At 43.6% G+C, this 13,431-nt stretch overlaps 1 protein-coding gene across 2 annotated transcripts in view; it reads left to right on the top strand.

Moving 5' to 3' along the window:
* Positions 1 to 1,806: 1,806 nt before the first annotated feature.
* Positions 1,807 to 13,431, top strand: part of LOC128688865 (uncharacterized) — a 368,838-nt gene continuing 357,213 nt past the window's right edge. The window contains exon 1 of one of the 2 annotated variants that reach the window (XM_070085401.1): positions 1,807 to 1,986. In XM_070085401.1, the coding sequence (XP_069941502.1) occupies positions 1,898 to 1,986 (89 nt within the window). In that variant the 5' untranslated portion in view covers positions 1,807 to 1,897. The remainder of the gene's footprint in view (positions 1,987 to 13,431) is intronic. The other variant, XM_070085400.1, reaches the window with a different exon arrangement.

Genomic DNA, 13,431 nt, shown 5'->3' with positions numbered 1-13,431 from the left:
AGATATACACCACAGCACCGTATCATCCTTTGCGGATGATACTAGGATCTGCATGAGGCTGTCATCTGCTGAGGACGCGGTTAACCTCCAAGAAGATATAAACAAAGTTTTCCAGTGGGCAACGGTAAACAATATGATGTTCAATGAGGACAAATTCCAACTACTCCGTTATGGAAAACTGGTGGAGATAATAACTAGAACAGAGTATACTACAGACTCTGGCCATACAATAGAGTGGAAAAATAATGTAAGGGACCTGGGAGTAGTAATGTCTGAGGATCTCACTTTCAAGGATCACAACAGTGCCATGATCGCACGTGCAAAGAAAATGATAGGATGGATAATGAGAACGTTCAAAACGAGAGATGCCAAGCCAATGATGATCCTTTTCAAATCACTTGTTCTCTCTAGGCTGGAATACTGCTGTACATTAACATCTCCATTCAAAGCAGGTGAAATCGCAGATCTAGAGAGTGTACAGAGATCCTTTACTGCACCTATAAGTTCTGTCAAGCACCTTAACTACTTGACTTGTACTCGTTGGAACGCAGGAGGGAGAGATATATCATAATCTACACTTGGAAAATCTTGGAAGGAATGGTCCCAAATCTGCACACAGAAATCACTCCCTACGAAACTAAAAGACTGGGCAGGCGATGCAAAATGCCCCCAATAAAAAGTAGGGGCGCCATTGGTACACTAAGGGAAAACACCATAAGTGTCCGGGGCCCAAGACTGTTCAAGAGCCTCCTATCAAGCATTAGGGGAATTGCCAATAAACCCCTGGCTGCCTTCAAGAGAGAGCTGGACAGATACCTAAAGTCAGTGCCGGATCAGCCGGGCTGTGGCTCGTACGTTGGACTGCGTGCGGCCAGCAGTAACAGCCTAGTTGATCAGGCCCTGATCCATCGGGAGGCCTGGTCATGGACCGGGCCGCGGGGGCGTTGATCCCCGGAATAACCTCCAGGTAACCATCCACTGGATGGATATGGAGGTGCCACATAAACTAACCACTTCGGTGACAAACTCTAAAATCTCGTTTATATATAGTATGCACACAAGTTTCTATAGGGAAAACGTTTCGCTCTGTTTAGTTTAAGAAACAAGAAAGACAACAAGAAATATTTAATCCCTAAAATAGGGCTTAAAGTAAACTCTCAGTTTATATATTGTGTGTATGTATGTACGCCTCTAAACCCGCTGTTAAATCTATACTCGTGGTTCAGTTACCGTTACTTCGAGTCAACAAACACTGTTTCACTGCTCTGAAGCCTCGGTGGATTGGTTAACTGGTTCAGTTACCGTTACTTCGAGTCAACAAACACTGTTTCACTGCTCTGAAGCCTCGGTGGATTGGTTAACTGGTTCAGTTACCGTTACTTCGAGTCAACAAACACTGTTTCACTGCTCTGAAGCCTCGGTGGATTGGTTAACTTGCTTTTAAAAGCTTCTCGACTACCAAAGGTTCATTAAGGCTGCATATAGCTTGTTCTCCACCAGTCAAGGATACTTTAATCTCTAAAATAGGCATACAGACATACCCCTCAGCGTGTATATTCTTAAAGTCTCGGTCACAAAGTCTGTCAGACCAAAATCGAACCATATTTTACATATGTAAATAATTTAATAGGTTTATCATTCAGATAAAAATGAAAATGCTCACAAATCAAATAACTGTGTTTATCAATAAGGGGCTTGTAAACAGGGAGTGTTAAGTTTTTCACGAGCCTGGGAAACGTGTGTGTGCCAGTGTTTTGGTGCGATGCTTCGTTCAGGTCGCCTCCACGGCAACTTCACCTCGGACGCTCATTTGTGAGTCAGTGAATGTGTTGTTATGATGAATGTGTGGCAGTGATAAAAACATCGCGAGTGACAGTGATAAATACAGTGTGTGACAATGATAAACTTGGCGAATAAGTCTGATGAACATTACGAGGAAAGAATCAGTGTTATACTTGCATGGAATGAAGGAAAGAAAACAAAAAGGTAACTATACAATCTCAAGTAAGAGACTGCATTAATATACAGATATTATATGTTTAACACCATAGGTTCCTTGAATTTTAGAGACTGTTTCAGTGAATCACTCCTTGCTTGCTGCCACAGTAAACCTTTTGTTAAGTAGATGTAGTTCAGTCGCTGCGTGATCCAAGAAAGGTATGGTATAACTCCAGTGCCCTGTACCTCGGTAGCTACGATAAGAATAGTGCAGAGTGCGGCATGAGTGTAATGCAGTTAAATATTAGAAACGAAGTTTTGTAGCGGATCACAAGAGGCATTCACAATTTATTACTTAGGCATTATTATACTATTTTTCCAATAAAAATGACAAATTAGGACATACGCAGTCTTCCCCAACAACTGATTCAAACCTTCTGCTAAGAAGCCCAAGTTGTGAAGATAAACTGAAGGGACGTACTTTCCTTATCTGAGAGACAAATATTTTATAGTAATCAATTTGTTTAATATACTTGGTACTTAATAACTTTGTGCATATATCAGCACTGAAAGTTTAAAGCTAACCAGAAGATGCATTCTCCAGTTATTGTACAGAATCCCCAAAAATTGCACCCGCATCGACTAGACCTGAAAAAAAAAGACTTCATCCATTTCATTAAACAAATCAGCCAGGATAAAGAGGTGACTCAGTAGGGATCATGGAGCATCAGGGCAAGCTATGAAAAGTGTAAAATAACACTATAATACACCAGAAAACTTTACCATACACCACCATACACTGATAAGTATCACTATACATAAACACCGCCAAACAGAAGCAAGCATTGACATAAAGCACCACGCAACAGAAGCGCACATTGCCATACACAGACAAATGTTTCTGCAAGCAACAGAACTGGATGTAATAAAAAGAGACAAAGAACATTATTCTCTATTAGACTCTCTTTTTCCAGGACCTTCAAGATGCACAGATATGAAACTGGTGAGTGGGGGGGGGGAGGATTGGGGAGAGGAGTGGTGAGTGGGGAGTATTAGTGTGGGGAAGGACTGGTGTGCGGAAAGATTGGCGAGACAGGACGTTACTTCACAACTAGAATAGTTGAACAAATTATTGAGATAAACACAGCATCCAGTAGGAAGTCACAGGAGTAATAAACTAGATGTCAAGATGACAGCATTATCAGCAGCAGTGATCCATCAGAGACCCAATATTTCAAAAGAACGACTGCAACCAGACGTAATTATCAAACTTAAATTTAAAATATTCATTCTAGTCCTTAAGTAGAAGGTCACCAACTGTATTCATACCAGTGCCTACCTTCTACTACTGACAACTGTTCACGATACTGACATGCCCCGTCATACATTGTGTGCATAATATACTGTGTGTGTGTGTGCGTGTGTGTGTGTGTGTGTGTGTGGAATTATGCAACTTTAAATCCGTGGCAGTCATTCATTAGTTAAACATCGACAGGTAGACCAAGCAAGACTTTTTAACAAAAATAATGTATTGCTCAGCGATGAGTTTCACTTATAAAAGGTAAGAGTCAGGTGCTATTAATGATGAGTCGGGTGGTAGGGAAAGTGCACGTGAATAAGCGAGACCAGAGTTGCTGCCTGGGTGGTGGTGCTGAAAATGAAGGTGAGGCAAGACCAAGTGACACTGGATCACAGGACCAGAGTATTATTATAATCATGGGGGAGCGCTTAACCCGTAGGATTTTACAGCACCTGTGGGGGATGGTTTCAGGCTTAATTCAGGGAACTGGAGCACAGATCCAATTCCCTAGATAAAGAACCCCTCACCAGCGTCGAGGAACCTCCCTCGAGGGGTCAGAGAATCATAGTATCTCTACCAGTAGAATTCCATATAACATTATGCTCAGGAATAGTGTGGGCGAGGGTTTTGCAATTGTGAATTACCTGTGATTTTATTCGATGGTGTTTGAAACTTGATGATGGCAGCCCCGAGACACTTTCGCCTGTTCCTCTCACTTTCATATGATTATCTATGCCTTACTCTGATTCACATTATGCGGACGTTCCTTACATTGTTATACATAAATATTTGTGATCCTGAGCTTGTATTGATATTATAGGTAGTTTCACCTACGTGTACATAGTTCATCACAGCCACAATACAGAATAGTGTACACACTAGATGTGAAAACCGAAGTGTTAAGGGCACGTCATTTCCCCGTTTTCTAATATATTATTTTTCCACTATAATCTACCTTGTCCATAATTACTATCGCATTTGCTTTGTCTGCTTTCATTAGGTGAGGTCCAGGATCTTTCCTTAAGGATCTTTCCTTGCGGAGGTCTGAGCTAAGTTCAGATCTCTGCAACACAATTGTCCTCAAAGATTTGTTAGGTTATACCACGAATTAGGGAAGGATCCTGGACTTTACCTTACGAAAGCAGACAAAGCAAATGCGATAGCAATTATGAACAGGGTAGATTATAAGGAAAAAATAAACATATTAGGAGACAGGAGAACTCGCGCGCCTCTTAAGGCATCAAGGGTACGTGGCGTCCTTAATAGTTTTGCAAGGCCTACTTCCATATTGACCTTTTCGGAGAATGAGTGCAACTATAAGGGCAATATTAACACTGGAGGACAATTCCTCTGTTGGCTTCTCCCTTTCCCGTGGAGGATTGAGAATGTGTCTGGTCCAATACTGGCCATACACCAAGACGCTGCGATGCAAGGAGGAAATTTTAGTAAAATAAAACTGTCCTTATTATGTGGAAGCTACCTTTCCTTTCCTCGGATCGAACCTGATTACATTCTATACCCATGCGGTGCATGATCCGTAGGGGTTTAGTATATTCCCACCATACCCCGAAAAATATAGTTCTGTGAGTACAGCCACTAGGGTATCTGGTCGGCCTGTTCTAACTCCCAATCTGCGTTTCCGTCTCCTCATCCCCCCCCCCCTCTCACTTAATATAAATTATGGCAAAACATTGAAGACAGTGGAAAATCCCTCGTTGAAAGACGGGGACGGAGAAGAGAAACAAAAACGACATATACATTCATAAAGGAATGTTGAGAGTAGACAAGGAGGATTTCTTAGTAGCCGCAGTAGAGAGAAAGAGGCCGTAACTTTATATTATGAAGGCAGCAATGTAGACTGAATATTGGAAAATATATCTTCACAAATAGAATGGTCGCTGGTTGCAATGGCGGCACTGAGGAAGTAGTACCCGCTAAAACTACTATTTTTTCAAGTTTGGCCATAAACCAAATGTAGAAGACAGTATTATGTGAGCATAAATTGTATGTACGACACGTCAACTGTAAACAGAGCAACACTATACCTCACACTGGTTATAGTGTGGGATCCTGGGTGGTGATGCACCACCTCACACTGGTTATAGTGTGGGGTCCAGGGTGGTGATGCACCACCTCACACTGGTTATAGTGTGGGATCCTGGGTGGTGATGCACCACCTCACACTGGTTATAGTGTGGGGTCCAGGGTGGTGATGCACCACCTCACACTGGTTATAGTGTGGGGTCCTGGGTGGTGATGCACCACCTTACACTGTTTATAGTGTGGGGTCCAGGGTGGTGATGCACCACCTCACACTGTTTATAGTGTGGGGTCCAGGGTGGTGATGCACCACCTCACATTGGTTATAGTGTGGGGTCCAGGGTGGTGATGCACCACCTCACACTGTTTATAGTGTGGGGTCCAGGGTGGTGATGCACCACCTCACACTGGTTATAGTGTGGGATGCAGGGTGGTGATGCACCACCTTACACTGGTTATAGTGTGGGATCCTGGGTGGTGATGCACCACATCACACTGGTTATAGTGTGGGATCCTGGGTGGTGATGCACCACCTCACACTGGTTATAGTGTGGGATCCTGGGTGGTGATGCACCACCTTACACTGGTTATAGTGTGGGATCCTGGGTGGTGATGCACCACCTTACACTGGTTATAGTGTGGGGTCCTGGGTGGTGATGCACCACCTTACACTGGTTATAGTGTGGGATCCTGGGTGGTGATGCACCACCTTACACTGGTTATAGTGTGGGGTCCAGGGTGGTGATGCACCACCTCACACTGTTTATAGTGTGGGATCCAGGGTGGTGATGCACCACCTCACACTGGTTATAGTGTGGGATCCAGGGTGGTGATGCACCACCTCACACTGGTTATAGTGTGGGGTCCAGGGTGGTGATGCACCACCTCACACTGGTTATAGTGTGGGATCCTGGGTGGTGATGCACCACCTCACACTGGTTATAGTGTGGGGTCCAGGGTGGTGATGCACCACCTCACACTGGTTATAGTGTGGGATCCTGGGTGGTGATGTACCACCTCACACTGGTTATAGTGTGGGGTCCAGGGTGGTGATGCACCACCTCACACTGGTTATAGTGTGGGATCCTGGGTGGTGATGCACCACCTCACACTGATTATAGTGTGAGGTCCAGGGTGGTTGTGCACCACCTCACACTGGTTATAGTGGGGTCCAGGGTGGTGATGCACCACCTCACACTGTTTATAGTGAGGGGTCCAGGGTGGTGATGCACCACTTCACACTGGTTATAGTGTGGGGTCCTAGGTGGTGATGCACCACTTCACACTGGTTATAGTGTGGGGTCCTGGGTGGTGATGCACCACTTCACACTGGTTATAGTGGGGTCCAGGGTGGTGATGCACCACCTCACACTGTTTATAGTGTGGGGTCCAGGGTGGTGATGCACTTCACACTGGTTATAGTGTGGGGTCCTAGGTGGTGATGCACCACCTCACACTGGTTATAGTGTGGGGTCCTGGGTGGTGATGCACCACTTCACACTGGTTATAGTGTGAGGTCATGGGTGGTGATGCACCACCTCACACTGGTTATAGTGTGAGGTCATGGGTGGTGATGCACCACCTCACACTGGTTATAGTGTGGGGTCCAGGGTGGTGATGCACCACCTCACACTGGTTATAGTGTGGGGTCCAGGGTGGTGATGCACCACCTCACACTGGTTATAGTGTGGGGTCCAGGGTGGTGGTGCACCACCTCACACTGGTTATAGTGTGAGGTCCAGGGTGGTTGTGCACCACCTCACACTGGTTATAGTGTGTGGTCCTGGGTGGTGATGCACCACCTCACACTGGTTATAGTGTGAGGTCCAGGGTGGTTGTGCACCACCTCACACTGGTTATAGTGTGAGGTCCAGGGTGGTGGTGCACCAGCTCACACTGGTTATAGTGTGAGGTCCAGGGTGGTTGTGCACCACCTCACACTGGTTATAGTGTGTGGTCCTGGGTGATGATGCACCACCTCACACTGGTTATAGTGTGAGGTCATGGGTGGTGATGCACCACCTCACACTGGTTATAGTGTGGGGTCCAGGGTGGTGGTGCTCTACCTCACACTGGTTATAGTGTGGGGTCCAGGGTGGTGATACACCACCTTACACTGGTTATACTGTGGGGTCCAGGGTGGTGATGCACCACCTCACACTGGTTATACTGTGGGGTCCAGGGTGGTGATGCACCACCTCACACTGGTTATTGTGTGGGGTCCAGGGTGGTGGTGCACCACCTCACACTGGTTATAGTGTGGGGTTCAGGGTAGTGGTGCACCACCTCACACCGGTTATAGTGCGAGGTCCAGGGTGGTGGTGCACCACCTCACACTGGTTATAGTGTGAGGTCCAGGGTTGTGCACCACCTCACACTGGTTATAGTGTGTGGTCCTGGGTGGTGATGCACCACCTCACACTGGTTATAGTGTGAGGTCATGGGTGGTGATGCACCACCTCACACTGGTTATAGTGTGGGGTCCAGGGTGGTGATGCACCACCTCACACTGGTTATAGTGTGAGGTCCTGGGTGGTGGTTCCCCACCTCACACTGCTGCTGCTATCATCACCTTCTTAACTCGTAACACACCTCTCAGATTACTCATTAACATAAGTTTGTAAAGCGTTCAAAAGTGTCACTTGACACAAGAAGTCATCCTCCGACCCGCGGTCTCTTGACCTTAAGAAACGCACAGTGTGTCAGCTTAACCCTCACACCCACACGGGTAGGCCCACCCTCACCCCAGGGCGCCCACCACTCACCCTGGGACGCCCACCACCCATCCCAGAAGCCCACTACCCACCCCTGGATGCCCACCACTTATAAAATCGTATGTTGGTGATTTTTAGAAAACAGAATAAAATTTAGAGATATATTACAACATAGTACAAGGAAAAGGCAGAAAACTTTTTTTCAGTCGGCAGGACCAAGGACTGTCAACTACTAACGTGATCGAGGACCCTCACAGTCTCCAGTCGGAAGAGACATTCTCCAGTTATTGCACGCAAACCAGTTTATGTAATAAACTTGATAAATTAAAACTTACAAATCCCAAAATCAACAACCTTTCTTCAAGTAGTCCACCACTGCTGAAAGTTTGAAGCCAGTCTGAAGTTTCATTCTTCGGTTATTGCTCAGAATTCAACAATTCCAAGTTTATTTACAATAAATTGTAAAATTTGGATGTATAAAGCAAAAATTTATTGTTCCATCCTCTCCATAAGACGCATCAGTTATTAAACATTGACGCCGGTTACAACAGATATTTCCTTCAATATAATAGTAAACTGCTTTAAAAAATAAAACTGGCAAGGTGGCACCAGACACTCCAGTAACATTCCCAGTCGTAACCAAAACTAAAATCATGATTGGTCTTTATTATTTTCACCAGAAGCTACCTGAACAGAACTGTTTATATATTATTAATGCACCAAACGGAAACAGAATATGCAAGAGGAGAATGAAATAGCTTGAAGCCATGCTTGAGGCACACTGGTGTGCCCTCACTGGGAAGAAACATGGTTAGTAAACAAGGCTCCCCAGTTTTTGCGGCATCTGTGGCCGAGTGATCTAGAGCGTCACTTCGGGATCCTTGCCAGCCTTCCTGACGTGGCTTCGAATCCTGCTGACTGTGATCTTTTTCTATATAACAGTGGATGTAGGAATCTTTCTCTAGTTACACGAGCACGGATGAAGCATTTTCGAGTTGAACTGAAACCTTGGGGAAAGAAAAAATATCAGAGAACCACTTAATGGTCCACTTTCTGGTATGCCATTATAATGAACAACTTATTTGACAGCCTCGGACATTTAAGAAATTTGGGACCCAGTTTAGGTTGAAAATCAGATTATTGCTAATGTTGCAAAAGAAGAGACGTTGAGGAGGAAAGAGATTTTCAGAGGAGACCTCGAACGAAAAGGTAATCAATTACAGTTAAGATTATTTCAGGCATTAAGGTTTCTATACTCTTCAGGAGTGCGCCAGTGGAAACCAGGTCAGGTGTTACAAGGCAGCCAAGGAGCAAGAGTCCTTGTGTTGTTAGAAATATCCAAGCTTGGATCAAGAAGTAAGTGAATATGCTAGACTACCTGGTAAAATGTACAATATGCTAGACTACCTGGTAAAATGTACAATATGCTGGACTACCTGGTAAAATGTACAATATGCTGGACTACCTGGTAAAATGTACAATATGCTGGACTACCTGGTAAAATGTACAATATGCTGGACTACCTGGTAAATTGTACAATATGATGGACTACCTGGTAAATTGTACAATATGATGGACTACCTGGTAAATTGTACAATATGATGGACTACCTGGTAAATTGTACAATATGATGGACTACCTGTTAAATTGTACAATATGATGGGCTACCTGGTAAATTGTACAATATGATGGACTACCTGGTAAATTGTACAATATGATGGACTACCTTATAAATTGTACAATATGGACTACCTGGTAAATTGTACAATATGATGGACTACCTGGTAAATTGTACAATATGATGGACTACCTGGTAAATTGTACAATATGCTGGACTACCTGGTAAATTGTACAATATGATGGACTACCTGGTAAAATGTATAATATGCTGGACTACCTGGTAAATTGTACAATATGCTGGACTACCTGGTAAATTGTACAATATGCTGAACTACCTGGTAAATTGTACAATATGCTGGACTACCTGGTAAATTGTACAATATGCTGGACTACCTGGTAAATTGTACAATATGCTGGACTACCTGGTAAATTGTACAATATGCTGGACTACCTGGTAAATTGTACAATATGCTGGACTACCTGGTAAATTGTACAATATGCTGGACTACCTGGTAAATTGTACAATATGCTGGACTACCTGGTAAATTGTACAATATGCTGGACTACCTGGTAAATTGTACAATATGCTGGACTACCTGGTAAATTGTACAATATGCTGGACTACCTGGTAAATTGTACAATATGCTGGACTACCTGGTAAATTGTACAATATGCTGGACTACCTGGTAAATTGTACAATATGCTGGACTACCTGGTAAATTGTACAATATGCTGGACTACCTGGTAAATTATACACAAGTGAGGCAAGTGAACTAGGACCCTTGCACACTAGCGGCTCCATCGTGTTCAGAATCTGTAGTGTGTACACTGCCAGTCACTGTTGCCCAGAAACACTCGTCCATTTTACTGATTAACGTAAATAATGTCCTGAGATCAAGAAAAGAAACACGCAGATGAAACCTCTGTTAAAACACACTTTCGCTGTAAGCGGATCTTTATCAAATCAATACAAAGGAGTGAAGAATACACCTATATTTACAACTGGAAAGTGAGATGTTAGCATCTTCCTGGTGTGTGTGTGTGTGTGTGTGTGTGTGTGTGTGTGTGTGTGTGTGTGTGTGTGTGTGTGTGTGTATGTATTCTCGCCTAATTGTACTCACCTGATTGTGGTTTCAGGGGTCGATTCATAGCTCCTGGTCCCGCCTCTTCACTGGTCGCTACTAGGCCACTCGTCCTGCTCCATGAGCTTTATCATACCTCTTCTTAAAGCTGTATATGGATTATGCCTCCGCTACATCACTTCCCATACTATTCCACTTCCTGATAACTCTGTGACTGAAGAGATACTTCCTAACATCCCTGCGATTCATCTGAGTCTTCAACTTGGTTCACTTGTGACCCCTTGTTGCTGTGTCCCATCTCTGGAACGTCGTCAGGAGCTGTACTCTCCTATATGCGGTTTCAGGGGTCGATTCATAGCTCCTGGCCTGTGTCTGTGTGTACTGTCATGCAGACACGACATCAGGATAACTCGTTGAGAGACGGATGCTTGTTGTGTAGGGGGATGAAGTGAACAACTTCATTCCTTCCTTCCTCTCTCCGGGCAAACACACTGCTGCGACCACCTCTGCTACCAATGTTTAATGGGTTTATTGGTTATGCTGCAAGCGGGTGGTTAATGACATACTTCTTCTTCGGAGGCTTCTTACTTTATTTGTTAAGTCGTGGTGGGTACACAGGCTTGTGTGTTGTGCCCATGGCCCGGGCAGCGCCATCCCACGAGAGGAGCTAGTAGGCCTTCTGTCTTGCTGCTAGGCCTTTGTGTGAGTGAGTGTGGGACCAGCTTCCCACAGACCTGGACAGGCCCAGAGGGCAGCACTTTAGTGGCGCAAAATATGAGCTAAGCTGGCAGACAGCATGGGCTGTCTGTGCAGACAACATGGGCTATCTACAGGCGTTGATCCCCCGAACCCTCTCCACGTAAACTCCAGGTAATAAGGGAAAATTTTAGAAAGGACTTAATTTTAAATGAGTTCTTGATAATTGACCAGTTTTACCTCTTCGGCACGACTAATATATATATATATATATATATATATATATATATATATATATATATATATATATATATATATATATATATATATATATATATATATATATATATATTAGTGAAAATTTGTCTGGACTGCCTCCAAGTGAGTCACCTACCCTGGCAAACTCTGTTGACACCGAGCTCTGAAGTCGGTAGCTCAGCCTCACAAGTGGCTTATAGGACAGAATTTCACAAATGATTGATGTTGCAAGAAACTCGCCTGCATGCACGTATAAAGGACTAACTTACTTGGTGTTGCAGCATATATCCTGATCTTCAACCTTCCTAAGCTTAGCCCCTTTGGACTTCCCCTCAGAAACCACGTGCAACCGGGAGCCTTAATTCCTGCAATATTCAATCGATATTAGTGACCTGCCTGCACCTCAGAAATTCCTATATCCAACGGGGTGTATATCCCCTAGTATAACTATGCAGACACGGACACTAGCTTCTAGACTGACAAAAGACACTGGTACATACTGGACATGCACTGCCAGCTACACACAGGCCCACAGATCAACTCACTCACAAATTTCCCCAGACACTGGCCAGAAATCCTACAGAAAAGGTGGAGGTCTTGTCTTACTGTATGGGCCTGACGGAGGAGGTCATCTACGGTACATCGAGGTGCCTCTACCAGATTTCCCCAGGTCTCATATGTGAAGACACGTGGGGGGCGCCGTCTGCTGATCACGGCACGTCTTGTCCAGGTGGTGTATGGTCATAGAAGGACGCTATTGTGTCTGAGACCCGCATCTCGATGTTCAAACTAGGGCTGCCAGTTCTCCCTAGCTAACTTAACCTAGTGTTTGCCCGCATTATCGGCCTATTACTACCTATGTTAAGGTCTTAAGTCTACATTATTATTATCTACAGTTGCCTTAATAATCCTAATATTAATGTGCTAACCATAAACTACCTACTTCTTCCCTGAAGGGTAAATCTATAAATTAAAAAGTACCTTCCATCCACATTCGACAATCTGGGAGAGAACGCTTTTGTATGGGTGGGTTTAAGGGCCACCCAGCTCAGCCGTTCCATAACGGCCATGCTGTGAACCCTTTGTATGCCGTATCCGTCCTGTGGAATTTTAGGGACCAAATAAATTTCCACACACACACACACACACACACACACACACACACACACACACACACACACACACACACACACACACACACACACACACACACACACACACACATATATATATATAATGTCGTGCCGAATATGTAAAACTGGTCAATTAGCAAGAACTCATTTAAAATTAAGTCTTTTCTAAAATTTTCTCTTATACGTTTAAAGACATACTTTTTTCATTAATGTTAATGTAAAAAATTTTAATTTTGCACCAAAAGAATCTTAGAAAACTTACCTAACCTTATTATAACAAGAACAATTTATTTTAGCCTAACCCAACTGTATATATTTTAGATTTGTTTAGAGTAATTTAATACTAAACAAACACAGTGAAATATATTTTTTTCGTTAGGTTCAGAATGATTTTGGCGAAATTATTGCATACACAAATTTTCACTTGTCCTATATGGCAAGATGAGCGTTGCCAAGATCGCAAGTTCTGCCTATTCGACACGACATATATATATATATATATATATATATATATATATATATATATATATATATATATATATATATATATATATATATATATAATTATATAATTATGTATATATGGGCAGCACCCATGTCTTACTAGAGGCACACGTAATAAAGACATTTGAATTTGATGTTGTTGCAAG

The sequence above is a fragment of the Cherax quadricarinatus genome, chromosome 16, assembly GCF_038502225.1.
Source record: "Cherax quadricarinatus isolate ZL_2023a chromosome 16, ASM3850222v1, whole genome shotgun sequence".
Classification (NCBI taxonomy): Eukaryota; Metazoa; Arthropoda; class Malacostraca; order Decapoda; family Parastacidae; genus Cherax; species Cherax quadricarinatus.
Note: the sequence above shows the minus strand (reverse complement) of the source record. Positions and strands in the feature narration are given on the sequence as shown.